Source organism: Narcine bancroftii, chromosome 2 (assembly GCF_036971445.1).
Source record: "Narcine bancroftii isolate sNarBan1 chromosome 2, sNarBan1.hap1, whole genome shotgun sequence".
In the NCBI taxonomy this organism is placed as follows: Eukaryota; Metazoa; Chordata; class Chondrichthyes; order Torpediniformes; family Narcinidae; genus Narcine; species Narcine bancroftii.
The window spans coordinates 13,373,602-13,400,629 of NC_091470.1; the positions used below are offsets into that span (position 1 = coordinate 13,373,602).

Sequence of the window (27,028 nt, forward strand, 5' to 3'; positions counted from 1 at the left end):
GCTCTGTGACCCACTGTAACCCCCCACCCTGCGCTCTGTGACCCACTGTAACCCCCCACCCTGCACTCTGTGTCTCCCTGTAACCCCCCACCCTGCGCTCTGTGACCCACTATAACCCTCCACCCTGCGCTCTGTGACCCACTGTAACCCCCCACCCTGCACTCTGTGACCCACTGTAACCCCCACCCTGCACTCTGTGACTCACTGTAACCCCCACCCTGCACTCTGTGTCCCACTGTAACCCCCCACCCTGCTCTCTGTGTCCCACTGTAACACTCCAACCTGTGCTCTGTGACCCACTGTAACAACCCCACCTACACTCTGTGACCCACTGTAACACCCCACCCTGCACTCTGTGTCCCACTGTAACACCCCACCCTGTGCTCTGTGACCCACTGTAACAATCCCACCCTACACTCCTTGACCCACTGTAACACCCCACCCTACACTCTGTGACCCACCGTAACACCCCACCCTACACTCCTTGACCCACTGTAACACCTCACCCTGCACTCTGTGTCCCACTGTAACACCCCACCCTGTGCTCTGTGACCCACTGTAACAACCCCACCCTACACTCCTTGACCCACTGTAACACCCCACCCTGCACTCTGTGTCCCACTGTAACACTCCACCCTACACTCTGTGAACCACTATAACACCCCACCCTACACTCCTCGACCCACTGTAACACCCCACCCTGCACTCTGTGACCCACTGTAACAACCCCACCCTGCACTCTGTGACTCACTGTAACACCCCACCCTGCATTCTGTGTCCCACTGTAACCCCCCACCCTGCGCTCTGTGACCCACTGTAACCCCCCACCCTGCGCTCTGTGACCCACTGTAACCCCCCACCCTGCACTCTGTGTCTCCCTGTAACCCCCCACCCTGCGCTCTGTGACCCACTATAACCCTCCACCCTGCGCTCTGTGACCCACTGTAACCCCCACCCTGCACTCTGTGACTCACTGTAACCCCCACCCTGCACTCTGTGTCCCACTGTAACACCCCACCCTACACTCTGTGACCCACTGTAACACCCCACCCTGCACTCTGTGTCCCACTGTAACACCCCACCCTGCGCTCTGTGTCCCACTGTAACCCCCACCCTGCACTCTTTGACCCACTGTAACCCCCCACCCTGCACTCTGTGACCCACTGTAACCCCCCACCCTGCACTCTGTGACCCACTGTAACCCCCACCCTGCACTCTTTGACCCACTGTAACCCCCCACCCTGCACTCTGTGACCCACTGTAACCCCCACCCTGCACTCTGTGACCCACTGTAACCCCCCACCCTGCACTCTGTGACCCACTGTAACCCCCCACCCTGCACTCTGTGACTCACCGTAACACCCCACCCTGCACTCTGTGACCCACTGTAACACCCCACCCTGTGCTCTGTGACCCACTGTAACACCCCAGCCTACACTCTGTGACCCACTGTAACACCCCACCCTGCACTCTGTGTCCCACTGTAACACTTCACCCTACACTCTGTGACTCACTGTAACCCCCCCACCCTACACTCTGTGACTCACTGTGACACCCTACCCTACACTCTGTGACTCACTGTAAGACCGCACCCTGCACTTTTGGTTTATTGTTTCATCATCTGCGTTACTTAACTAATATTTATAATAATGTTGTTGTACACACAAGTACAATGTACATATACACCAAAATTCTTACTTGATGCAACCAAACAGCTACTTTCGTATAAAACAAAACTCTAATAGTTTACTTGAAATGAGTTGACTTGCCTGGATAGCACACAAATCGAATCCTTTAACTTATGTTCTGGCGCGGGTAACAATAAACCATTCATTTCATTTCAATTGGACAGTGAGTGCAGGTGAGCTCAACTCTCAGACACCAATGGAATTTTTGTGTTTTGGGCGGATTGTTTTTTGAGAATTTTATTTTGTTTCTTTCATCTACTTTGTCTTACACACTTTGTTTATTCTCAGTGACATTTGTCTTAGACCCATAAGACATAAGAGCAAAAAATAGGCTATTCAGCCGATCGAGTCTGCCTCACAATTAGGGTGATCTATTTTCCTCACTCAGCCCCACTGCCTGGCCTTCTCCCCATAACCTTTGATTCCCTGGCTAATCAAGAACCTATCAAACTTGGCATGGTTAGCGCAACGCTATCACTGCACCAGTGACCTGGAGTCGAATCCGGCACTCTCTGTACGGAGTTTCTATCTTCTTCCCAAATATGCACTTTTACAAAGTATGAAAATAAAATCACATCATTCAAAATTAGAATAGAGATGCAGAGGAATTTCTTTAGCCAGAAGGTGTTAAATCTGTGGAATTTGTTGTCACGGGCATTTGAGATGGATGTTATTGGGTGTATTTTAGGCAGAGATTGATTGGTTCTTGGTAAACTGGAACATCAAAGGTTATGGGGAGAAGGTTGGGGAGTAGAGCTTAGAGGAAGAATGGATCAATTTGTGATTGAAGGGCAGGGTAGACTTGATGGGCTGAATAGCCTGTTTCTGCTCCTCTGTCTTAAGGTTCCTCATCTCATGCCTGGAGTAATGTTGGGAGAGGGTGGTGGCTGTTTGTGGTCAATAATTCCATTATTGTTGTGAGACTTTAGGATAATACACGGTGATCCAAATGGAGACTGGTTTTTGTCCAGTACTTTGGATGTGATTCTTCCCCAGCGTGCATCTCTAAATTTAAGATTCTTAGTGGCCAAGTTTGAGTTTTGCTAACAGTAACAACATTCAGCTCAAAATTGACGGAATAGGAGTAGTATTTAAGATAAAGCAGAGAATGTATTCCCCTGGGGTACTCTGAGTAGAGATCACATACACTTTGACTCAAACTTCAGGCTCGTTGTTTGGATGTCCTCAAAGTTCGACCTACTGTCTTTGCTTTATGACTCTCTCGGTCCCATTCAAATGCTCCCTCACCCCCATCGGAGACCCCAGCGCCTCACCCAACATACAGCTCGACATCGCTGCAGCAGAACCCCGTCTCCCAGTCATCACCATGTCACTGCTTTCTCTCATTAAAATCGCAAGTTGTGGTCTATCCAGTCTTGAGGTTGTGAAAGGTGATATGCAAATGCAAGTGGAGCCACAAGAGACTGCAAATGCTGGAATCTGGAGATAAAAGTAAATGGCCGAGAGAACTCGACGGGTCAAGCAGCATCTGCGGAGACGGAAGGATGGTCAACATTTTCGGTCAAGGACTAAAGCAATGAGGGGAGAAAATATGAAAGTAAACTAGCCAACAACATAAACAAGGACACCCTATTTTTTTTTCAGACAGGTTAAGAGAGAAAGAGAGGTAGGAGTGGACTGGCCAATTGGAAAATGATGCTGGAGAAATGGAAATGATGCTGTATATAGATAATTTAAATGACGGAACTGATGGCTTTGTGGCCAAAGTTTGAGGATGGATACGAATATAGGTGGAGAGGGGGTTAAGGGCGTAGGGTAGATTAGTTTCTAAACGGGGAGAGAATTCAGAGAGCGGTCCAAAAGGACTTGGGAGTTCTCATGTAGGATTCCCTAAAGGTGAACTTGCAGGTTGAGTCGGTGGTAAGGAAGGCAAATGTAATGTTAGCATTTTTTTTGAGATACTGAGAATAAAAAGATAAAAATGTAATGCTGTGAATTTACAAGAGGCTTTGGTTAGACAACATTTGGGGTATTGCGAGCATTTTTTGCGCCCCATATCTGAGGAAAGATGTGCTAGCGTTGACGAGGGCCCAGAGAAGATTGAAAATTATCTCAGGGATAAGAGAGTTAACATGAGAAACGTTTGATGGCTCTGGGCCTGTGGAGTTTAGAAGGATGAGGGCAGAATCTCATCAGGATTGAAGGGCACCCATTTTAAACAGAGATGCGGAGGAATTTCTTTAGCCAGAGAGTGATGAACCTCAAGAATTTGCTACCACGGCAGCTGTGGAGACCAGGTCATTGGGTGTCTTTAAGGCAGAGATTACCAGGTATCTGAATGGTCAGAATACCAAAGGTTATTGGGGAGAAGGCAGGGGAGTGAGGTTGAGTGGATGGAATGGTGATGAAGCAGACTCCATGGGCCAAATAGCTTACTTACGCTCCTATATTTTGTGATCTTATGGAAACAGACCAAATATTGAAAGGACTGGATAGAGTGAATGTGGAGAAGACGTTTCCAGTGATGGGAGAGTCTGTCACCAGAGGGGGCTGCCTCAGAATAAAAGGTCACCCCTGTAGAACAGAGATGAGGAAGAATTTCGTCAGATGGTGATGAATGGTGGAATTCGTTTCCACCGACAACTGTGGAATTTAAAGTGAACACTTGATTTGTAAGGGCGTCAGAGGTTTTGGAGAGAAAGCAGCAGAATGGCATTGAAAGGAAAAACAGATCAGCATGATTTGAGCAGACCTTGATGGGTCAAATGGCCTAATTTTGCTCCCAAGATGCAGGGTCTTGACCGTAAACGTTGACCATTCTTTTGCCTCCACAGATGTTGCTGGACCCACTGAGTTCCTTCAGCTGTTTGTCTTTAACTGCAAAGGCCAATTTTGTAACTCTCTCGCCCTGTCCTGTGGCCCCACCCCCAGGTGAAGTGGAATCTGGAAGCTCTGTTGCAGCGACAGGAAGAGGAGAGGCTTTCCCCGACCTCTGTGGGCCTCTCACAGCCGGACACCACCGAGAAGGAGCTGGTGAAAGTGAAGGACATGGTCATCAAGGTGGAGAGGAATGTGAGTGGCACTGGATGGGACCCTGAGAGGGGTGGGTGTTTTGTGGCTGGGCTGAGGGGAGCTTTGGGAAGGGCAGATGTGACCTATTAGAAATGCTTGTGGGCCAAATATATCCTCAAGCAAAATGCCAGCATCCTCGTAGAAGAAGCCTGCTGTGTTCTCTTCTACCTTCCTCCCTCCTCCCCCCTGTTTGTCCATATTTCTAACAAAGGGCTCAGGCCCGAAACGTCGACTGCCTTTTGCTACCAATGGATGCTGTATGACCTACTGAGTTTCTCCAGCATGTCTGTGCACGGCATGTTGCTGCCGCCAACATCTGCTCTCCCTGTGAGTGATGCCTCCCGGAGTTCCTGCTCCAGTCACAGATGGTCCAACTGGAGTGGGCTTGAACCGGTATCACAACTCTGCATTCAAGTAAAGTCCAATTCATTGTCATCTGATTGCACAAGTACAACCCGATGAAACAGCACTCTCCGGTCCTTGGTGCAAAACATGCAGACACATAACCAGACATAACACCCATACAGACAAACAGTATGTATGCAGGACAGGTATTCATACATATAAATAAATAAATATTGTTTCATGGATATGAGAGTTTCGGAGGGTTAGTCGGAGCAGTTCCTTTGGTCGTTCAGCATTCTCACTGCCTGTTCCTCAGCCTGGTGGTGCACCTCTTTCCTGACGGGAGCAGCTGAAGGGGTCACTTCACGACCAGTATGCAGACAGATGCTGTAAATAGGAGATAAGGCCAAAAAAAAACCAAAGGAACACTCAGACGAACCGCAGCCTGGAACTCTTCCCACAGATGCTGCCTGACCCGTGTTTCATGACTGTTACCTTCTTCCTGGCTAATGAACAGAGTTAATGAACCATCAGATTCTCACCCCTTCACCCCCCACCCTTATAATCCAGCCAGGTCAAAGCTGGTCAGATGGGCAGAAACGCCTTTACAGCACCAGCGGTTGAGACTGGGGTTTGAATCCCACGCTGTCTGTAAGGAATTTGTATGTTCTCTCCCTGTCTATGTGGGTTTTCCCTGGGGAAATCTGGTTTCCTCCCACCGTTCAAAAGATACCGGTGGGGGGGGGGGGGGGTGTAGGTTAATTGGGTGTAAGTTGGGCAGTACAGACTCGTGGGCCTAAATGGCCCGTTATGATGCTGTATGTCTAAAAAAAATTTTAAATTAAAAAATATTAAAAATTTTAAATTTAAGCTAATATTCCAGCATCTCATCGGCGACAGTTTTTTGTATCTGTGAGTTATACCAGAAAGTCTTCAGATGCTGGGGCCGAGTGCAGTACACAGAGGTGCTGGAGAAACCCAGCAGGTCGAGCAGCGTCCTTGGGAAGTGAAGGGTAACTAACGTTTCAGGCCTGAGCCCTTTGATAGGAATCTGGTAAAACAGGCAGACACTGAGTAAAAAAGGTCAGGGGAGTGAAGAGAAGGGGAGGGGATAGGAGCACAGGTTAACAGATGAGAGGTCATAAATGGATACGGATAGGAAGATAGAAGCTGAAAAATGATGGAGGGAGAGAGTAGAGGGCTAAGAAGGGTAGATCTCTGCTTAGAGAATGAAAGGAAGGGGGTGGAGAGCTGGAGGAAGCGGGACAGAGGGGCCAGGAGAATTGGAGGTCGATATTGATGCCATCTGGTTGGAGAATGCCAAGATGGAACATAAGGAATCGTTTCTCCAATTTGCAGTTGGCCTCAATGAGGCAACAGATGAGGCCACGAACAGTCCTGTCACTGTAGCCATGGGATAAAGAGTAGAAATAGATGGCCACTGGGAGGGCCTTGCTATTGCAGCGGACAGAGCAAGGGTACTCACAAAACAATCTCCCAGTCTACGTCCAGTCTCATCGACGTAGAGGAGGCTGCAAGGGGAGCACTGGATTTATGTAATTATGGTGGGCAGTTAGCCTAGCAACCCGAAGGCTTACATACGCACAGGAGGAATGTACAACCTCCTGAGGACCGTGGCAGACGTTGAGACTGGAGCGCAGCATGGTGAGCCAGTGGCCCCGCCAGCAGCTCCCGGTCCACATCCAGGCTCCCCAATGTAGAGGCCACATCAAGAGCACCGGATGCAGTAAATGACCTTTGCAGATTCGCAAGTGAAGTGTGGCTTCACTTGGAAGGACTGTGTTTCCACAGGTGGTTGTGGAGGCCAGATCATTGGGTGCATTTAAGCCAGGGCATCGAAGGTTATGGCAGTGGGGCTGAGTGGGAAAATGGATCAGCTCATGATTGAATGGCAGGGCAGACTCGATAGGCTGAATAGCCTATTTCTGCTCCGAGTGGAGGTGAGGGAGGAGGTGTGGGTGCAAGTGTAGCATTTCTTGGAGATTTTCCAAAGGCTCCCGCTCCTCTTCAATTCCTTACCCCATTGCTACAGTAACAATAAGACATAGGAGCAAAAATAGACCATTCAGCCTGCATTTAATCATGAGCTGATCCATTTCCCCACTCAGCCCCACTGCCCGGCCTTCTCCCCATAACCTTTGATGCCCTGGCTAATCAGGAACATATGGTCTTCTGGAGTTCCTTTGTTTCTGCTGCTTCTCCTCACAGGTTTGAGTACCAAAGTCTACCTGATACAATCTCACTGCAATAAATAATGATGTGACCACAAGCAAGGGAGCAAATATTTACTCACTTTTCCAATGAGTTAAACAGATCATTGACCTTTGTCAGACTGCTGAGTTGAAGCTCGTTGACAGCAAAGTGGTTACTTTGTTTTTCACACTTCAGTGTGAATTACATTTCCAAAATGGATATGGGTCCTTTGGCCCATCAAGGCTGTGCTGACCATCACCCACCCGTGCACACTGACCCTACCACAATCCCAGTTTATTCTCCGCACACCCTCATCAGCTGATCCTACACCTCACCCACACACACACAGGGCCATTAATCTACCGACTTCGGACGCCCGGGGGTGGGGGGGGGGAGAACCCACGTGGTCACAGGGTGAACGTGCAAACTCCATATAAACAGCACCCAAGGTTAGGGTCACCCTGCAAGAGGCCTCACTCTGTACAGTGGATTTCCATTGTGTCCCTATGAATATCAACAAGCTCACAAAATACAGGATAAGATTGTAAATATCTTTCAAAACCACTTAATTTCCATTCTAAATCTTCCTCCAGCCCATGTCAAAGCCAGCTGCATCAGGCTACACGGTTAGTGTCGCGCTATCTGGAAGGAGTTTGGTCGCTCTCCCCATGTCTGCATGGGTTTTCCCTGGGGGCTCTCACTATTCAAACTGTACCAGGGGTTTTAGGTTAATTGGGCGACATAGACTCGTGGGGGCCAAAAGGGCCGGTTACCATGCCTTATGTCTACATTTTTAAAAATTATACCACTCCATACCAACAACCCTACTCTAAGACACCTTCTGGCGAGAAATAATTTGTACATTTAGTTCCAAATTTCGATTTCATTCCATTGAAACTTAACCGAGTATTTTTCAGGTGTTGCGGCAGTAGGATTCAGCGTGTTGCCTTGCTGTAGCTGAAGTGGCCTCTTGTATTCACAGAATGCAGCCTTACAAGCAGAGAAGGAGCTGCTACAGGGGCAGATCAAGCAGCTGGAAGCCCAGAACAGTGCAGTCAACTCTCATATCGCCGTCCTGCAGCGACAGGCTGCGTCCATGCAGGAACACAGCAATGCTCTGCAGATACAAAACGCCAAGCTGCAGGTAACTCCCTCTGCCACAACTCCAACCATGTCCACGTTCCAGCTTTCTGACTCCCCTCCCCCTTCCTCCTTCTCTCCCCTCCCCATCCCCTCTCCCTCGCCCCATCCTTTCCTTCGTCCCTCCCATCCCCTCTCCCTCACCCTATCCTTTCCTTTGTCTCTCCCACTCCCTCACCCTTCCACTCCCTCACCTCTCACCCTCCCACTCCTTCACCCTCCCACTCCCTCTCCCTCGCCTCATCCCTTCCTTCACCCCTCCCACTCCCTCACCCTCCCACTCCCTCACCCTCCCACTCCCTCACCTAACCCTCCCCTCTTGCCTTCCCTCTCTCTCTTGCCTCCCTGCCTCCCCTCCCCCACTCCCTACCCTTCCCCGCTTCCCTTTCTCCCCCTTGCCACTCACCATCATCCTCTCCTTGCCCTTCCCCACATCAAGCCATGGTGGAACACCCCCCCCCCCCACTTCTTCCCTTCACATCACCTCTCCTGTGCCTCATCTCTGCCCATTCACCCGCTGCTCTTCTCTGCACCCAGTCTGCGGTTTGTGCATTACCTCGTGACGCTGTTTGACGATACCTGTACTTTGACGGGGGTGTTGCCGCTGCAGGTTGAGAACTCCACCCTGAACTCACAGAGTGTTGCGCTGATGGGCCAGAATGCGATGCTGCAGAATGTGCAGGTTGGGCTGGAGAAGGAAAAGGAGAACATGGCCAGGCAGAAGGAGGAGCTGAAGGCCACTCACGACTCCCTGCTCCAGGACAATGAACGGCTGGTGCTGCTCAGCGAGAGGCAGTCTGCGGAGTGCGAGGCACTCATCGCCCAGCAGGCCAGCTTCAAGGCATCGTACAGGAACCTGGAATTCAAGCACAAGGAACTAGAGGAAAAGTAAGGCTGCTGGACCATAGAGGACTCAGACAGCAGGGAACCCTCCCCTCAAACTTTGTCCCTGTCTTGATTCAACTTCTTGCTGTCTCTTGCACTTTCATTAACTCCTGCTCCACTCTCCTCTCTTCTTGCCCCTCTCCTCCCCTGTCCCTCTCTCCCCTCTCCCTGCCCCTCCCTCCCCTCTCCTTGCCCCTCTGTCCTCTCAACTAACCCCCGCTCTTCCCCACCAATTTGCTAAAATTAATCTAATTTCCAGCTGTGGCATCCCTTCTCCTTGTAAATATTTTGGGGCTATCGTTGTACGCAAATGCAAGTTATTTGTGGCAGCATTTGTACCCCTCTGTACCTGGTTCAGAGAGGGATGTACGTTCATTTCGGGTAGCGCACATATCAAATTTCCACCTGTCCCTCTGTCTCCCCTTCCCCAATGTAGCTCCATCTTCCCATCATCGGCTTCCATCCATCACTCTCCAGCCCCCCTTTCACCCCTTTCTCCTATTACACTGCACTGATTTTTCCCCTCTCTTGTCTTGTCCTGTGTGAACTCTCAACCTGAAACACCTTTTGGCTTCGTAGATGCTGCTTGACCTACTGAGTTCTTCTTGTGTTTTTGTTTGACTTTTAAGTAATTGGCTTAGCCAGATAATATCCATTGATTAAACCCTGTGATAGATTCACCCAGGTTTTAGCAGGGTTCTGGGCTTGAAGAGCTTTTTGTGCAGCTCTGTGGCATTGTTCAGTGAAGACCTGGTCCAAGATGAACCATATATAACAAATACAGTACGGAAACAGGCCATCTCGGCCCCTCTAGTCCGCACTGATTTAAGTGATCTCCTCTAGTCCCACTTGCCTGCTCCCTGGCCATAACCCTCCAATCCCCTCACATCCATGCACCCATCCAACCTCCTCTTAAATGATAAAACTGACCCTGCCACAACCACCACTTCCAGAAGGTCATTCCACGCAGCCACCGCTCTCTGAGTGAAGAAGCTCCCTCTCATGTTACTTCTAAACTTTTGTTCCCTAACCCTTAACTCATGACCCCTTATTCCAAACTCTCCTACCCTCAAGGGGAAGAGCCTATTTGCATCTACTCTATCTACCCCCCTCATAATTTTAAATACCTCTATCAAATCCCCCCTCAACTTTCTACGCTCCAATGAATAAAGACCCAGACTAATCAATCTTTCTCCATATTCTAGATACTGTAATCCCTCTCTACCTTGTTGACATCCTTCCTATAATTTGGTGACCAGAACTGCACACAGTATTCCAAATTTGGCCTCACCAACACCTGAATAGTCTCAACATCACTTCCCAACTCCTATATTCTATGCTTTGATTTGGTCTGCCGGCATACCAAAATCCTTCTTTACCACTCTATCTACCTTCAGGGAATGATGCACCGTTATTCCAAGATCTCTCTGTTCCTCTGCATTCCTCAATGCCCTCCCCTTCACTGCATATGTCCTGTTTTGATTATTCTGCCAAAAATGAAGCACCTCACATTTATCTGTATTAAACGCCATCTGCCACCTTTCAGCCCACCTTCATTTTGAGTTTGTTCCTCGCTGGGACCTCATTTCTGCGAGGGTTGCTGGGCAAAGTGGTGACTCTCTGACTTCCTTACGGTAGATAAAGTTAAAGAATTTCATGTATGTTACATTCTAAACGTGACAATATTGGAACCTTTAAGGGCGGCACAGTTGGCGCAATGCCTTTACAGCGCCAGCGATCAGGACCGGGGTTCGAATCCCACGCTGTCTGTAAGGAATTTGTACGTTCTCCCCATGTTTGCCTGGGTTTTCCCTGGGGGCTCCTCCCACCATTCAAAAATGTACCAGGGGTGTAGGTTAATGGGGTGTAAATTGGGCGACACAGACTTGTGGGCTAAAATGTCTAAATTTTTTTTAATTTTAAAAACTTTTAAATTTATACAGTTGAAGAGAGAGAGGGAGCGCGAGAGATTTCACCTCCCTTGTGCATGGATCTTCCAACTCTTGAGACCTCCAGTGGTTGAAGTTAAATATTGCAGCTCAAAGTTCAAATTTCCAAGGTCCCTTTTATAACCATATAACCATTTACGGAGCGGAAACAGGCCAAGTCGGCCTTTCGAGTCCGCACCAGTTCACTAGAACAACTCCACTAGCTCACGATGGGTCAGTAGCTGAACAGGAGCAGGAGGAAAAGTCAAGGACAATCTAAGGTGGGACATTCACAGTAAATGGGGTTTATTGTCTTGTAATAATAAAAATGTAATATGCATGATATACTTCAACTTTTGCCTGACGTAAGGCAACCAAAGAACCTCCATTAGCATTACTCGGCACTCCCAGTAAGAGAAAGAGAAGCAAAAGAGAGTCCCTTCAGAGACTCTTGAGTGTTGGTGGATTCACCTCATGCAGCCTCACGTTGGTCACTTGAGCTCCAGGTCCAAACCTCCAATAAGATTAGGAAACTTTCCATGCCCCAGGCCCTTCGGGAGCTCTATTTGCCCTCAGCTCCCTCTCGAATTCTAGTTCCTATATCTGGTTCCCATTGGTAGCGCACAGCTTCTGTGGGTCCTCTTGACCGCAAGTCGCCCGCAGCCTGTGAGTCCTTCCACAGTGATTCCAGTGAAAACACAATGTTGAATGAAAAATTTATTATGTATCTTTGCCATATAAAGTGACTTGCTGAGTTTCTCCAGCACTGGAACTTGGTGTGATTGCTTTATTGTGTCCCGACATGCAGGTATCTGGGGCTGCTGAAGGAACAGGCAGGGCTGGAGCAGCTGGAGACTGAACTGAGGGCCCAGCAGGAGAGCCTACAGCGTGAGGTCAGGAGGAACTCGGTCATCACGGAGGAGAACCGGCAGCTGAAGGCTGACGTGACAAGGTGAGAACCAGGGGCAAAAATGTACTCTGCTCTCCAGAGCAAAAGTGCAAAACCTGGGTTGTAGAGGTCAAGGGAAAGATGGGAGTCGGACTTGGGGGTGGTGAGTTCAGAAAGAAGCTGGTCAGATTGGTGTAAGGACGATATGGCATCAGTTATAAATCCAAGTCGTGGACAGGTTCTGTATAATTTTTTGCGCCAATTACACAGATCAAAAGTTACACAGATCAAAAGCCGAAATTTCTGAGATGTATTTCAGATGTGGGACTGAGACAGGAGGTTTTTTAAATGCCACATGGTCGTGTATGAAAGTGAGGCCATTTTGGCAGGAAATCGCAAAAAAATTAACCAGGCTAACAGGAGTGGCCTTCACAGGCACCCCAGAGCAATATCTAGTAGATAATTTCATGGGAATAAGTGACAAGTTGACCAAATATCAAATCTCATTTATAAAATAGCACTGGCCGCAGCGAAAAAATGTATCGCGATCACTTGGAAGCCCGACTCCCCCCTCGTCATAGCAGGATGGGCTGCAGAAATGAACAGCTGTATACTCATGGAAAAAAAAATCACATATAACTAAAGAATAAATATGGCACTTTGTAAAGGTCTGGCAGCCGTACCTGGACCACAGGGGCCCAGATACAGTATTAAAAAGGAACAAGGGAATAAAAGTAACTAATATATCTACAAAAACGTAGTTTCCCCAACTGTACTCTATATACTTAAAATATACGTAAGCTCTGACGGTGAATTGATCTGTATGTATTGGGGGGGGGGGGAGGGGAGGGACTGTTATGTTTTTTTTTGTTGTGTTTGTGAGAAAAAGTTTGATATATTATGTATTTAAAATGTTACGATGTAAAAATTTTGGAAAAAAAATAAAATATTCAAAAAAAAGGGTGAGAGCCAGGTGCACAAAGGAAGAGGGGTCAGGTGCACCCAGGAAGAGGGGTCAGGTGCACCCAGGGGTCTGGGCAGACAAGTAAAGATGGACCTGGAGTCTGGAATTATTACAGGCTGGTTTGGGCCTTCGTGGGCAGGTGAGGGCAGGGTCTGGTGGGCAGGTGTGGGTGGAATCTGTATGGAGAGGTGGGGAAGAAGTCTGGATGTGAGCCCTTTGTGGAGGTGGGGGCTGTGTGGGCAGGTGGGGGCAGGGCCTGTGTGGACAGGAGAGGGCATGGCCTATACGGACAGGAGAGGACATGGCCTGTGCGGACAGGTGGGGGCGGGGACTGTGCGGACAGGTGGGGGTGGGCACTGTATGGACAGGTGGAGTTGGGGCCTGTGTGGACAGGTGGGGACAGAGCCTGTGTGGACGGGTGGAGTTGGGGCCTGTGTGGACAGGTGGGGACAGGGCCTGTGTGGACAGGTGGAGTTGGGGCCTGTGTGGACAGGTGGAGTTGGGGCCTGTGTGGACAGGTGAGGACAGGGCCTGTGTGGACAGGTGGGGACAGGGCCTGTGTGGACAGGTAGAGTTGGGGCCTGTGTGGACAGGTGGAGTTGGGGCCTGTGTGGACAGGTGGAGTTGGGGCCTGTGTGGACAGGTGGAGTTGGGGCCTGTGTGGACAGGTGGAGTTGGGGCCTGTGTGAACAGGTGGGGACAGGGCCTGTGTGGACAGGTGGAGTTGGGGCCTGTGTGGACAGATGGAGTTGGGGCCTTTGTGGACAGGTGGAGTTGGGGCCTGTGTGGACAGGTGCAGTTGGGACCTGTGTAGACAGGTGGAGTAGGGGCCTGTGTGGACAGGTGGAGTTGGGACCTGTGTGGACAGGTGGGGGCAGAAGAGATGCAACTGAAGACTCATCCAGTGGGGATCTCCCTGCTCATGATTCCTGATCACCAGGTGATGATCCCTGCTTCTGAGATTCCTGATCACCAGGCTCTCCAAGAATCCTTGGCATCCATTCAAGTGAACTGATGCTTCATTTCAAAGTGAGCTCTTGTCACTCCCTCAGTGTCCTTGGCTCGATTTCAAAGCACAATATTGAAGCTGCGATGTTGCGATTCGCACGTTCTAATCTGTGTGTGTGTGTGTGTGTGTGTGGGGCAGGCTGCACTCGATGAACAGTGTGTTGAAGGAAGAGTACGAGAGGTTGCAAAGCCTCACCAAGGAGTGCAGGAACAGTCTGAGCTGCACTGAACTGGATCTGGAGAGGTGGAAGGCCCAGTATCACGAGTTGAAGGAACAGCACCAGAACCTCGACATCTCGCAGACCAAGATGGACAATCATTGTGAGGTACCGATGGGTGCTTAAAGCCATGCTGGTGGGTTGGTGAAGACTCCTGGTCTTTAGCCACTATGTTTCCAACCGAACCAGCCTCACGTGCAACCAAATCCCACCAGTGTAACTTGGTGATTCTTTAATAGAGAGATGGTGATGTGGGACTTGACATTGAGAACTCCCTCACTCCAGGTTCACACGGGAGCTAAAGGCCAACTCAGTATTTGTTACAGGCAGGCACAGATCTCTGGTGCAATTAGACAAGAAAGCCTGCAGATGCTGGGGCTGAGACCAATGCACAAATATGCTGGAGAAACTCAGCAGGTCAGGCAGCGTCCACAGGAAGTCGAGGGTAACCAACGTTTCAGGTTCTTGCGGCTTTAACCTCACTCCAGGGTTCCTGGCGAGGGCTGGTTTTGAACCCCCATTCGATGGCACTCTACCAAGGGAGCGAGGAAGAGTAATGATCCGTCCACTGCCATGGCTTCATCAGGGGTGCCCATGGTTCATTGCTCATTTGCCCTGCATGCATTTGCAGTTGCAGAGAAACCCCCTCAGCCTCCTGCACTCCAGAAAAGTTTGTCTAAACCTCTCCTGTACCCATTCCAAAGACTTGACATCCTCCCTGTAATGGGGCAACCAAACTGAATTTAAACTCATGAGCTGACGTGGTAGGATTTGACTTGTGATTCTGCATCATTGATTCAGTTGCCTAGTTCACAAGTTTGATATGGTTTTACAAGATTATGAATCAGAATGGATGTAGGAAAACTTTTTCCACTTAGATTGTGGGAGATAAATACAAGAGGTCATAGTTTAAAGCTGAAAGGGGAAAGGTTTAGTGGGGACATTAGGAGCAAGTTCTTCACTCAAGAGAGTGGTGGGAACGTGGAATGAGCTGCTATCTGATGTGGTGAATACAGGCTTGATCTTGAATTTTAAGAATAGATTGGATAGGTACATGGATGGGAGAGGTTTGGAGGGCTATGGAGTGGGAGCAGGTCAGTGGGACTAGCAGAATCGTGGTCAGCACAGACTATAACCATATAACCACTTACAGCACAGAACAGGCCAGTTCGGCCCTACTAGTCCATGCCGTAACAAATCCCCACCCTCCTAGTCCCACTGACCAGCACCCGGTCCATACCCCTCCAGTCTCTCCTCTCCATGTAATTATTCAGTCTTTCCTTAAATATAACCAATGATCCCGCCTCGGCCACGTCTGCCGGAGGCTCATTCCACATCCCAACCACCCTCTGCGTAAAGAAATTTCCCCTCATGTTCCCCTTATAATTTTCCCCCTTCAATCTTAAACCATGCCCTCTAGTTTGAATCTCCCCAACTCTTAATTGAAAAAGCCTATCCACATTTACTCTGTCTGTCCCTTTTAAAATCTTAAACACCTCTATCAAGTCCCCCCTCAATTTTCTGCGCTCCAGAGAAAAAAGCCCTAGTCTGCACAACCTTTCCCTGTAACTCAAACCTTGAAATCCTGTCAACATTCTCGTGAACCTTCTCTGCACTCTCTCTTTTGTTTATATCTTTCCTATAATTTGGTGATCAAAACTGTACACAGTACTCCAAATTTGGCCTCACCAATGCCTTGTACAATTTCATCATAACCTCCCTACTCTTGAATTTAATACTCCGTTTTATGAAGGCCAACATCCCAAATGCCTTCTTCACCACACCATCCACCTGAGTATCAGCCTTGAGGGTACTATTTACCACAACTCCTGAATCCCTTTGTTGCTCAGCACATCTCAATAGCCTACCATTTAATGTATATGACCTATTTAGATTTGCCTTTCCAAAATGTAACACCTCACATTTATCTATTAAATTCCATCAGCCATTTCTCAGCCCACACCTCCAGCCTTCCTAAATCACCTTTTAATCTACGGTAATCCTCCTCACCGTCCACAACACCACCAATCTTTGTGTCATTCACCGTCCACAACACCACCAATCTTTGTATCATTCAACGTCCACAACACCACCAATCTTTGTATCAAAGATTGAAGGGCCTAATAGCCTGTTTTCTGTTCTGTAGCATTCTATGGAATCCGTGCCACCCAATTGACCTACAGCTCCCGGTATGTTTCAAATGGTGGGTGGAAACTGGAGCCCCCAGGGAAAACCCACACAATCACAGGGAGAACGTACAAACTCCTTACAGGCAGTGCAAGATTCGAACCCTAGTCCCGATCGCTGGCACTGTAATAGAGTTGCGCTAACCATTACGCCAGCCACGCCACCCTAGGGATCTCCGTGGCCTGATACTTGGAATGCGGGCTCCGTTTTAACAATTAACAAAAATTTGGGTAGGTACATGGATACATAGATGGGAGGAGTATGGAGGTGAATGGGTCTAGGCAGATTAATAGTTTGGCATGGACTAGATGGGCTGAAGGGCCTGTTTCTATGGTCTAGTGTACTGTGGTTAGTTCCCTTCAGATACAGGCTGAGCAGATTGATGGGTGTCTAACTCCCACTCCTCACCCTTCCTCTCTTGCACAAAGCTGTTGACTCAACTGAAGAGCAACCTGGAAGAGGAGAATCTCTACCTGCTGAATCAGATTCAGTCACTGAATCAACAGAACCAAAATCTCCTTGAGAGGTCAATGGAAAGCAAGGAACTCTACCACGAGGAACAGAAGCAGTATATGTGAGTTGAGAGCTGCTGTGTTTATTGTTCGTTTTCGTTTTCATGGCACCCAGATGACCTGCCGTTACTTGAGACTCTAAATTGAGACCAATCTATATCCTTGTTCTTAACCTAACTCTGGAAAGTCAGGAAACAGTTGTGAATGAATCTGATGTTAAAATGCTAGAAGCCCAGTCGAACCATTATCACATTTAATCTTATCACTTTTTCAACCATGTATTCAAATCCATAGTGGTGCCAGAGAGTGGGTGGGTTTTCACTTTTACGAAAATAGCCTTCAATAGTAGTAAATGGGCCTTTGCTTTACGCCATTTTGGCTTATGGAAGGTTTCATAAAGCAGTGTATTCCTGTATCTGCATGGGTAGTTCAGCAGTGAAACCAACGTCGTACGTTCCCACTTCCATGAAAACGTGTCCAAGGGTCAAACGAAGGGGCAGGAGCATTGGATGGAGGTGTTGTCACAATGCTCTTGACCAGACAGCCTGACAATAATGTCCATGAAAATACCAACTTCTCCAGGATCCCCTCCAACTCTCCACTCCCTTCCCCATGGCTGGCTAACATTTTCCTAGTTTTATTGCCAGCATCTCTGTTCCCACTAGTCAAAAACTCAGACTGAGAATTTTAGCAAACAACCAGAGGGAATGGTCCTCGTCCCAAGGTTGCAACATGCATGGATCTTGGAGACTTGCTCACGTGAGATGTGTTACCCCCACAGACTCCTGTATTGATTAACCATTGTGCATCCATTTCCTCTTCCAGAGACAAGTTAAATTCCCTAAGAAGACAAAAGGAGAAACTAGAAGAGAAAATCATGGACCAGTATAAATTCTACGAGCCAACCTCAAAAAGGTATCACCTTACTTTGCAAATTAAATCATCTGTGAGATGGTTCCTACAAACCCCCTACATCACAGTTATGTGTTCCTCCCTCAACTTGGACATTGATGTTTAACTATAGACCATGCAGACTTCAGTAAGGCCATTGACGAGGATCCAAAAGGAAACTGGTTAAAAGTCAAAGCTCAAGAGATCCAAGGCAAATTGGCTGCAAATCTCCCAGTAATAGAATTGAGAGGGGAAGGTTTTTAACGTCCGTGGAGTGGAACCTTTCCAATTCCATCAAAAGGTTGGAACCTTTCCAATCCCATCTCAACTCAACCTCCCCGGTGCGAGACCTTTCCGATCTCAGCTCAACAGGGCAGCATGTTTAGCACAATGCTTTTCTAGCGCCGATGATCGGAACCAGGGTTCCAATCCCGCGCTGCCTGTAAGGAGTTTCTCCCCGTATCTGCGTGGGTTTTCCCTAGGCGCTCTGGTTTCCTCGCACCATTCAAAGCGTACTGGGGGTTGTAGGTTAATTGGGTGTAAATTAGGTGGCACGGACCCGTAGGCCAAAATGGCCTGTTAGTGTGCTGTATGTCTACATTTAAAACATCTGAGGGGTGGGGACCTTTCTAACCTCAAATGATGAGTGGGATCTTTCCAACTCCAACTGAACTCAACCTCCTTGGGGAGGGGACCTTTTGAACCCCTACAAAAGTTTGGGACTTTTCCAACCCAAAGTATCATCCCTAATGTGTGATGTCCAGACCTGTAGGCAGTGCTGCTAATGGGCCCAACGTGAGAGATTACTGGGGTCTGCATCTACCAGGGATGCAGTGAGATTGTCACTGTTTCCTCAGTCTTGCATCATGTTCACCAGCAAAAGAACAAGCACTTTTAGGGTCATAACCTGCGAATTATTCTTTCCCAAAGGAAAAATCACTGGGTGACTGCAAAGGCACTCGTTAAGCTCATGAAACCCAAGAAAGAAAGTGCCAAGGAGCGCCCCAAACTTGCCCCAGAAGGCCAGACCCGGCAAACAGAACCAGCGGACCCACCGATCGCTTCACCGACACCGAAGGTGGGCTTGGACAACTCCTCACAAGGATCCGCTTCGCTGGAGGAATCGGCAGCGGGTACTCCCAGTAAAGGTAAAGGGCAGAGGAGCGGTGATCCTGGCAGAGTTGGCAGAAATGCCTGACCCAGGGGCTGTGTCATTTGTCTTTCGTTCGACTTACACTATCAGCTGATTATAGTGTGTTAAAATTGACCCAGTTTCAGCGATTCGGCCAAACCATATCTCTGCGCTGACTCGGTTGAGCTTTACCATCTCTCAGATTTTATTTCATTTGTTCCAGGAATACAGACATCACTGATTGGCATTGCCCTGCCCAGGGGACAACATTTTCACACGAAGGATGGTAGGCATGTAGAACAAGTTGTCAGGAAGTGGTGGTTGCAGAGCCTAGAAGACATTTAGACAAGTCAATGATTAGGGAAGGTTTAGAGAGATAAGGGCAAATGCAGGCAAATGGGACTAGTTTAAATTTAGAGATACAACCGAGCCATGAGACCGTGCTATCCAATTACACTCAATTTGCCTGCAGCCCCGGTACATTTTGAAGAGTGGGAGGAAACTGGAGCACCCGGAGGAAATCCACGTGGATATGGGGAGAATCTATAAACTCCTGACAGACAACGTGGGATTCTAACCCCGAGTCCCGATCACTGGCGCTGTAACAGCGTTGCGCTAACCCTGCTGCCTATTGGGTTTTGAGTAGACAACATGCTGGACCTGCACAAAGTGGGCCAAAGGGCCTGTTTCTCTGCTCTAGAACTCTATGACAATATAACCTGGCGGCAAAGTATTTGAAAATGTAACGAGGGATATGAGACAAAGCTCAGTGGAATTGGGATAGTAAAGGTCTGCACCCTTGGGTTGGGTTGAGCTGGGATTGGAAGGTCCCACCCTTCAGATGAGGTTAGAAAGGTCCCCAACCTTCAGACACTGAGTTGCTGCAGTTGGGTTTTTGAGATATTCTGGTATCTTTTGCTATGGTTTTGCTTTGGTTTTTTTTCTCAGGTTTATTAGTCATTATAAGCTGGTGAAGAGGAGACTGGTGGGAACTTACAGACCCTTAGGTTTTGGGCTTTGGTAACAAACCTAGCATTTATTACCCATCCCTAACTGAGCACCCTCTTGAACCTCTTCAGTCCAACTGGACAATGGTAATGGAAAGCCCACCAACGTTTCAGGGACGCCCATCGGGGGTGGGTCTGGATTCACGTCGGACAGATACCGTGAGGTCAGCAGATTTCCTCCTCTGGTGGAACCAGACAGGCTCCGTTGTTTTCATGGTCGTCGTTATCAAATCCCAAAATTCTTAACATTGTGCATCCTGTAGTTGTCATTGGACCTTGTGACTGTGGATTATTAGTTTAGGTTCAAAAGCCTGAAATGTGTTGGATAAAAACTGTTCCTGAACCCAGAGGTGCTGGAATTCAGGCTTCTGTATCTTGTGCCCAAAGGGAGCAACGAGAAGAGAGCTGGTGGCCCTGAATGAGCACTTGAATTGTTACAGCAGAACAGACTATGGACCAAATAAGATGAAAACTTGATGGATGTCGTGGATCTTATGGGCCAAAGGGCCTGTTGGTGTGTCTACACAACTCTATTAATGAATGTCTAATTCTCAACCTTCTCTAGGTCAGCACAACATTGTGGGCCAAAGCGCTTGTTCTGTGCTGTAATGTTTTATGTTTTATTTGATTACATGTAGAAGCACTAAGGAATGCATTTACAAATTGATGTTTTTGAAAAGTCTGGATAATTGAGTTGTCAAAATGATGAACCAACTCATTTTTCCACTGTGATTCTAATCTGAATGAAGTTGTTTCTTGTTGGCGGGAGGGGGCAGAGGGAATCATTGGATGTATTTTATTTTAATGTCATTTTTATTTTTAATTTCCTTCTTCCTTTATTTCTTCTTCCCTGCTCCCCAAATTCCTGGGGTGCTGGATTGTTCTGATTCTTCAATTAAGCGTCCACCCGGAAAAAATTTGCATTTCTGAAGAGTAGGAGCAAAGACAAACTGCAGGACAAATCCCTGAGCCCGATCAGCCAACGCCACTCGCTGCCTCTGCACCTCCGTTTATGGTCCTCCAGTGACGCGTCGGACTCTGCCAGCGACACGCTGCCTCACACATCCGACAGTGGCCACTTCTGACCCTTCTGTTTCTCGTGTCCCATTGCCGTCTCCATCCAAGTGTGGCACATGGCTGGAGGCACTCGGGAGAAGCCGAGGGCCGTGTCGCAGCTTGCGACCATGTTCATTGCAATGCCGATCCCAAACATGTAAAGCATTTAAAATTAAAGACCAGTCAATTGAGATTCCACGTCTGACGCACCTGGCACGCTAGTGTCGAGTGTTTCAAAGGAGAACCATTCACCCGTCATTCGATTCTGTGCAACATATTTTCAGACAAATCAGTTGGGTCCCTGAGCATTTCAGATGTAAGTAGTAACATGCTTCTGTGTAGCAATGCATTGGTGTTTTTGTTGCAAAACCCACTCACAAATTCGGTCTGTTTCAGGAATGGACGGGTGTGGGATTTCTTTCAGCTTTCGGATTTATCTAAATCTGGCATTTTTTACACAACAGTGAAACCTGTACAAATACTGACAGACAATGCACATTGTTCCTTGCTCGGTCAGACACCACCCCAAATGCAGATGGACAGACACCGCCCTGAGCACAGACAGATACTGCCCTGACCTAAGCCAGCCAGATAGATACTACCCTGAGCTCGGTCAGACAGCCACCGCCCCGCACTCGGACAGACGAACACCGCCCCGCGCTCGGAGAGAGAAACACCGCCCCGAGCTCAGACAGACACCTGCTCTTGCTTGGATAGACAACAAGCTTGTGCCCATACTTGGACAGACGCCATTCTGCACTCAGCCAGACAGGCAGACCAAGGACACACACCTTCCAAACAACAAACAGCCCAGGCATGCACTGTGAAGGACAGCAACCCAGGATAGCCATGGGTTTAGTGAAGAAAATGGCTTTGGTGTAATGGAGGACCTTTTACTCAGCATGCACAGTGACCAAGATGCCTTTCTGACCTCTTTGACAATGAATAAAGGAGTTTCTCCTCCACTTTGTATGCTGGATAAAGAGCTCTCCATTTCACTTTTGACAGATAAGGGGGAAGAATGTGAGAAGAACTGACATCCCTCTCTAAAGCCCTCAAATTGTACAAGTTTCATTGTGTATGAAGAATTCATCCCAAATTACAACCGTTATTAAGGCTTACATGTGCTTATAACCGACCCGCTGCAGTACAATGAATGTTGCCCGGCTGCCTGTCTTGTGCTCTCCTTCCTCCAAGCCCTTCAGGAGCTTGTAGCTGTGCCTCAGGATTGACCAGACCCTGTCTGCCCTGTTGTGTGCCACCCTCTCTCGACTTTCTCGTTGTGCTATCTCCTCCCTCCTGTTCCCAGCAGCAGCTGGTGTCTCACATGCAAGCAGCTGTGCAACTTGTAGCCCAAGGGGCAAGGCCTGTAGCCAAGTGGCACTGAACTGTAGGCACTGAAGGCCTGATCATTGAGGAGGCTGAGACTCTGAAGCATGAGGGAGATGTGCCCGTAAACTTAACCCCCAACTCCCTGATGGACAGATCTGCTTTAAATAAATGGTACCCGTCTCTTTGCTTCCCTGAAGGTTTCATTGCAATACAGTGACAGTTCTGCACAGGGGGATTGCGTCTTCAGATATATCCGGCTCCCAGTGACCTTTTCCAAGAAATAATTGGTGGAGTGGCTGGAAAGTCTCGATTTGTTGCTTGTTAGCCTTGAGAAGGAGGTGACTCGTTGAACAGCAGTCTGGACTTGGAGTTATTGAGCGAAGAAGATATTGGAACTTGTGGTAGCTTGGGCTTGTCCTTGTGCCTGTTCTTTTCAGGTGATGAAGGACAGATGTGGGAGGTGGGAGTAAATTTCCCCTTTCAACCAACGTCAATTTTGTGTGTGTGAGTGTAAAAGAGGGTGATCAAGAGTATCAGAGAGGAAGAGGGTCAATATGTGGGTGTCAAAATGTGTGTTTCTGTGGATGTGTCCATGTGTGTGACTCTGCATGAATGAGGGAGAGCACCAGCGAGAGGGACAATGTGTGGGTGTGTGTGTGTGAAGAATAAATGAGGACATCAGTCAACATCCCAGTAATGGCTGAGCTGGCTGACAGGTAGAATTGTATGGTAATCACTTGAATGGTGTCACCTGCATCAGAGCTCTGTACCCCAGGGGAGGTGTGGGCTGAGAGATGTGTAGCTTATTTCTCTTGTTGAATCTGTGCACCACTTACTGCTCTCGTGCCGTGTGAGTTTTCCTAATCATGTGCAGTCACTGAACTGGCCTTGGGAAGGTTTTAAAATAATTTAATGAACATAAATATATTTACCTTAAAAGCACTGATGATGTGAACTCTGAGCATTGTATGACAGTGTTTAGTGATGTTAATATTTTGTGCTATATATCTATTGTCTGGGCACTTGGTATTTTTGTGTTTACCATGGAAATTAGAAATTAGCCAATCTGTAAATGTGCCTTCCCTCTAATGTGTGAGTTTGTGGGCCATTCCTTTCGTAAATACATACTTAAATATTTAATGAACATAATATTTGCTCTGTGCACCTCTGGTCACCCCATTACAGGAAGAATGTGGAGGCTTTGAAAAGGATGCAGAAGAGATTTATCAGGATGTTGCCCACATTAGAGGGTACGAGTTAAAGGAAGAGGTTGGACAAACCTGGATTGTCAGGCTGAGGGGAATCTTTGTAAACTTGTGAGAGGCATTGAAAAGGTATCATTTAGAATCCTTTTCTCTGTGGGGAAACTGTCAAAACTAATGGATATGCATTTAAGGTAAGAGGGAGAAAGTTTAAAGGAGATGGGCAGTGCAAATCTTTTACACAAGAGAGTGGTGGGTGCCCGGAATAGTGGTGGAAGCAGATACAATAGTCGTGTTTAAGAGGCTTCTACAAATCTCTGGTATGGCCACACTTGGAATATTGTGTTTCGTTCTGATCATTTTATAATAGGAAAGATGTAGAAGCTGTGGAGAGGGTACAGAGGAGATTTACCAGGATGTGGCCTGGATTGGAAAACAAGTCTTATGAGGCAAGGTTAGCCGAGCTGGGACTTTTCTCTTTGGAGCGAAAAAGGATGGGAGGAGAATGAATAGAGGTATACAAGATTCTGAGAGGTGGAGAGCCAACACCTTTTTCCCAAGGCAGGAATAGCAAAGACTAGAGGACATGTCTACAAAGTGAAGGGAGAGAAGTTTAGGGGACACATCAGGGGTAAGTTTTTTTTTTAAACAGAGAGTTGTAGGTGCCTGGAATGCCTTGCCGGGGATGGTGGTGGAGGCTGAAACATTGAGGTATTTAAGACACATGGTTGAAATAAAAATAGGGGTTATGGGGTAAGGATGGTTTAATTTTTTTTAAGGAATATATGGGCCAGCACAGCATCGAGGGCTGAAGGTCCTGTACTGTGCTGTAGTGTTTTATAATCTATGATAGACACATAAATGCGCAGGGATAGAGAAATATCCTAACAGATGCAAGCAGCGGAGTTTTAGTTGATTTGGACATAGTGTTCAGCACAGACTCGCGGGTCAAAGGGCCTCTTCTTTATTCTACTTCTTCAAGCTTTGGGCTAGGACCCCTCACCCACATCATTCCTTCTCAGTGACAGGAGAGCCATTGGGTTACCACCTGAGAAAATGTTCACCAGAATGAGAGACATAGACAATGACTGGGAGACCTTTGGCCTGGGCTGTTGGTCTTGCATGGCTTCACTGAACAATGACGCCCTACCCCTTGGTCTCTGAGTTGAGATCAATCCTTGCAATCCCTATGCTTAACCTAAACCAAGCGAATGGCAGGAACCCACTGTGAATGAATCTGATTTGCCTGTTGTGTGCCAGAAACCCAGTCTGAGCATTTTCAATTGACCTTGTCTCTTCAGCCCTTTTCACACCACCAAGTGCATGTGGGTTGAACTGGCCAATTTAGCAGGTCTGTCGCGGGTAATCTGGCAGTCCCAACTAGGCAGGGCGAGTAAAAATCAACTGGACTCTGACTATTGGTGGGGGCAATGTCAGAGCCCGACCAAGTTAACTCGTTAATCACTCCATGACGGTGTGAATGGTCTACTCGACTTAGCGGGTACCATTAGTGCCTGCGTGCTTGTGTCAGTCTGGCAGTTATATTTCACGGTGTGGCCGGACACGTGCTGACAGCCCTGCCGACTGTAGTTATATTTCGCAGTGTGGCCGCCCACGCGCTGACAGCCCCGCCGACTCTAGTTATATTTCACAGTGTGGCTGGCTACGCTCTGACAGCCCTGCCTAGTTATATTTCACGGGGTGTGGGCCGGCTGTGTTAACCATGTGTTTTTCTGTGAATTTATAAATCCAGATTGGCAACACTTTTTTTTGCATGACTGGATAGCACACAGAACTAAGCTTTCACCATATCTCAGTACACCTCAGGATTTTTCTATTTTTTAAAATAAATAAATCTGATCGTACATTAACTAGAACTCGGGGTCAAGGGCCTCAAGATTCAGGGAGTAGATTTAGGACAGAGGTGAGGAGCCAAATGTTTCTCCCAGAGTGTGGTAAATTGTGAAATTCTCCGCCCATGGAAGTAGTTGAGGCTGTCTCATTAAGATAGAGTTTGGTATCGTGGGTGAATTGAGGGTTATCGGGAAAAGGCAGCTAGGTGGAGTGGAGTCCACGGCCCGATCAGCCATGATCTCATTAAATGTCGGAGAGGCTCGACAGGCCATATGGCCGACTCCTCCTGTTTCTTACTAAACAGGCCACAGATCTACCCTAAAGGTGCTGGAGAAACTCAGCGGATCATGCAGCATCCACAGAAAGCGACTGTCAGTCGGCGCATTGGGCCTGAGCCATTCTTAAAAGTCCCTCTCCCCTGAAATGTCAACTGCCTGTGGCCCTCCAGGGACGCTAGCGCGACCTGCTGAGTTCCCCCAGCACGTTTGAACCCCAAGTGCCTACAGACTCCTCTTTTGCCTCTAGATCTGCCCCAAGCTGCTGCCCCAAGCTGCTGTTTGTGGCTTCAACAGCAGGTGGTGGTGGAAACCAAGCACCGGGAAATACAGAGGACAAGATTGTTAAGGTTCTACCTGTGAACAAACTCCAGCTGCTGCCCTTCCCTGTGCTGTTTTAACCTCCTCAGAGTGTTCCTGCGCCCTTAACGTTTGCCCACACGGATACTTCCTTGGAAACCCAGGCAATGGATGTCTACGGGCCATTAGATTGTTGCAGCATCTCTTTCAGAGTTGTCCTGAGATTCCAACCTGCAATCTCAGATGAAATGGATGAGTTAGATTCGATATTTTTCCTACCATCCACCCCCCCGCCCCCACCACCATCTGCACCATCAACCCATCCACCATCATTATTCATATCAGAGCTTTGTCTCAGGACCAGATTTGTCAGTTAGTATCTCCTCACAGGACACTTGTATCTCACCCAGCATCACACTGAGAAAAAGAGACTTTATTTCACGAAGAACCTAATGGCTGGAAAACAGATGACTTGGGGATTCTCTGAGCACCCCTCCTTTATACAAGTTGTCTTGTAGAGTGTTATCACAAAGGTAACTCTTGCAATCCCACAGGAATTTGAAATTGTATAATCCCATTAATACAGAACCATAAATTCCTGAATGCCATGGCCCCAGTCTGGCCCTGGAACAGAGCTTCTACTTTTAGTTCCCTTGCTTTTCATTCTTGCACAGGCTTTTATCTGATTTAATTCTTTAAGCACCAAAATTCTTCCATACCCACTTTTGATACTGTTAAGTATAAAAGAAAATAATGCAACTTGAAAAACAGGCAGCGTGTAGTTAATGCTCAACAAGTTTCCATACAAGATATAGTTGAAACTCCCTCGTCCAGAATTCCATGGTCAAGCGATTCCCACGGTCTGACGTGTTTTGAATCTAGTACAGGTCTGTACAAATTAATTAATTCGAACTAAGGTCTAAAACAGGATGTTGACAGGATGCAGAGTTGGGCGGAGCAGTGGCAGA

General features: G+C 47.9%; 1 protein-coding gene across 9 annotated transcripts in view; it reads left to right on the forward strand.

Moving 5' to 3' along the window:
* ccdc88c (coiled-coil domain containing 88C) overlaps positions 1-27,028 on the forward strand; it is a 280,348-nt gene that overhangs the window by 221,810 nt on the left and 31,510 nt on the right. For 8 of the 9 annotated variants that reach the window (XM_069915883.1, XM_069915884.1, XM_069915888.1 and 5 more), the window contains 8 exons: positions 4,581-4,721; positions 8,263-8,424; positions 9,031-9,308; positions 12,042-12,185; positions 14,234-14,420; positions 16,928-17,073; positions 17,837-17,926; positions 18,833-19,050. In XM_069915883.1, coding sequence (XP_069771984.1) covers positions 4,581-4,721; positions 8,263-8,424; positions 9,031-9,308; positions 12,042-12,185; positions 14,234-14,420; positions 16,928-17,073; positions 17,837-17,926; positions 18,833-19,050 — 1,366 coding nt within the window. Of the gene's footprint in view, positions 1-4,580; positions 4,722-8,262; positions 8,425-9,030; positions 9,309-12,041; positions 12,186-14,233; positions 14,421-16,927; positions 17,074-17,836; positions 17,927-18,832; positions 19,051-20,941; positions 21,414-27,028 lie in introns of all 9 variants that reach the window. The other variant, XR_011351034.1, reaches the window with a different exon arrangement.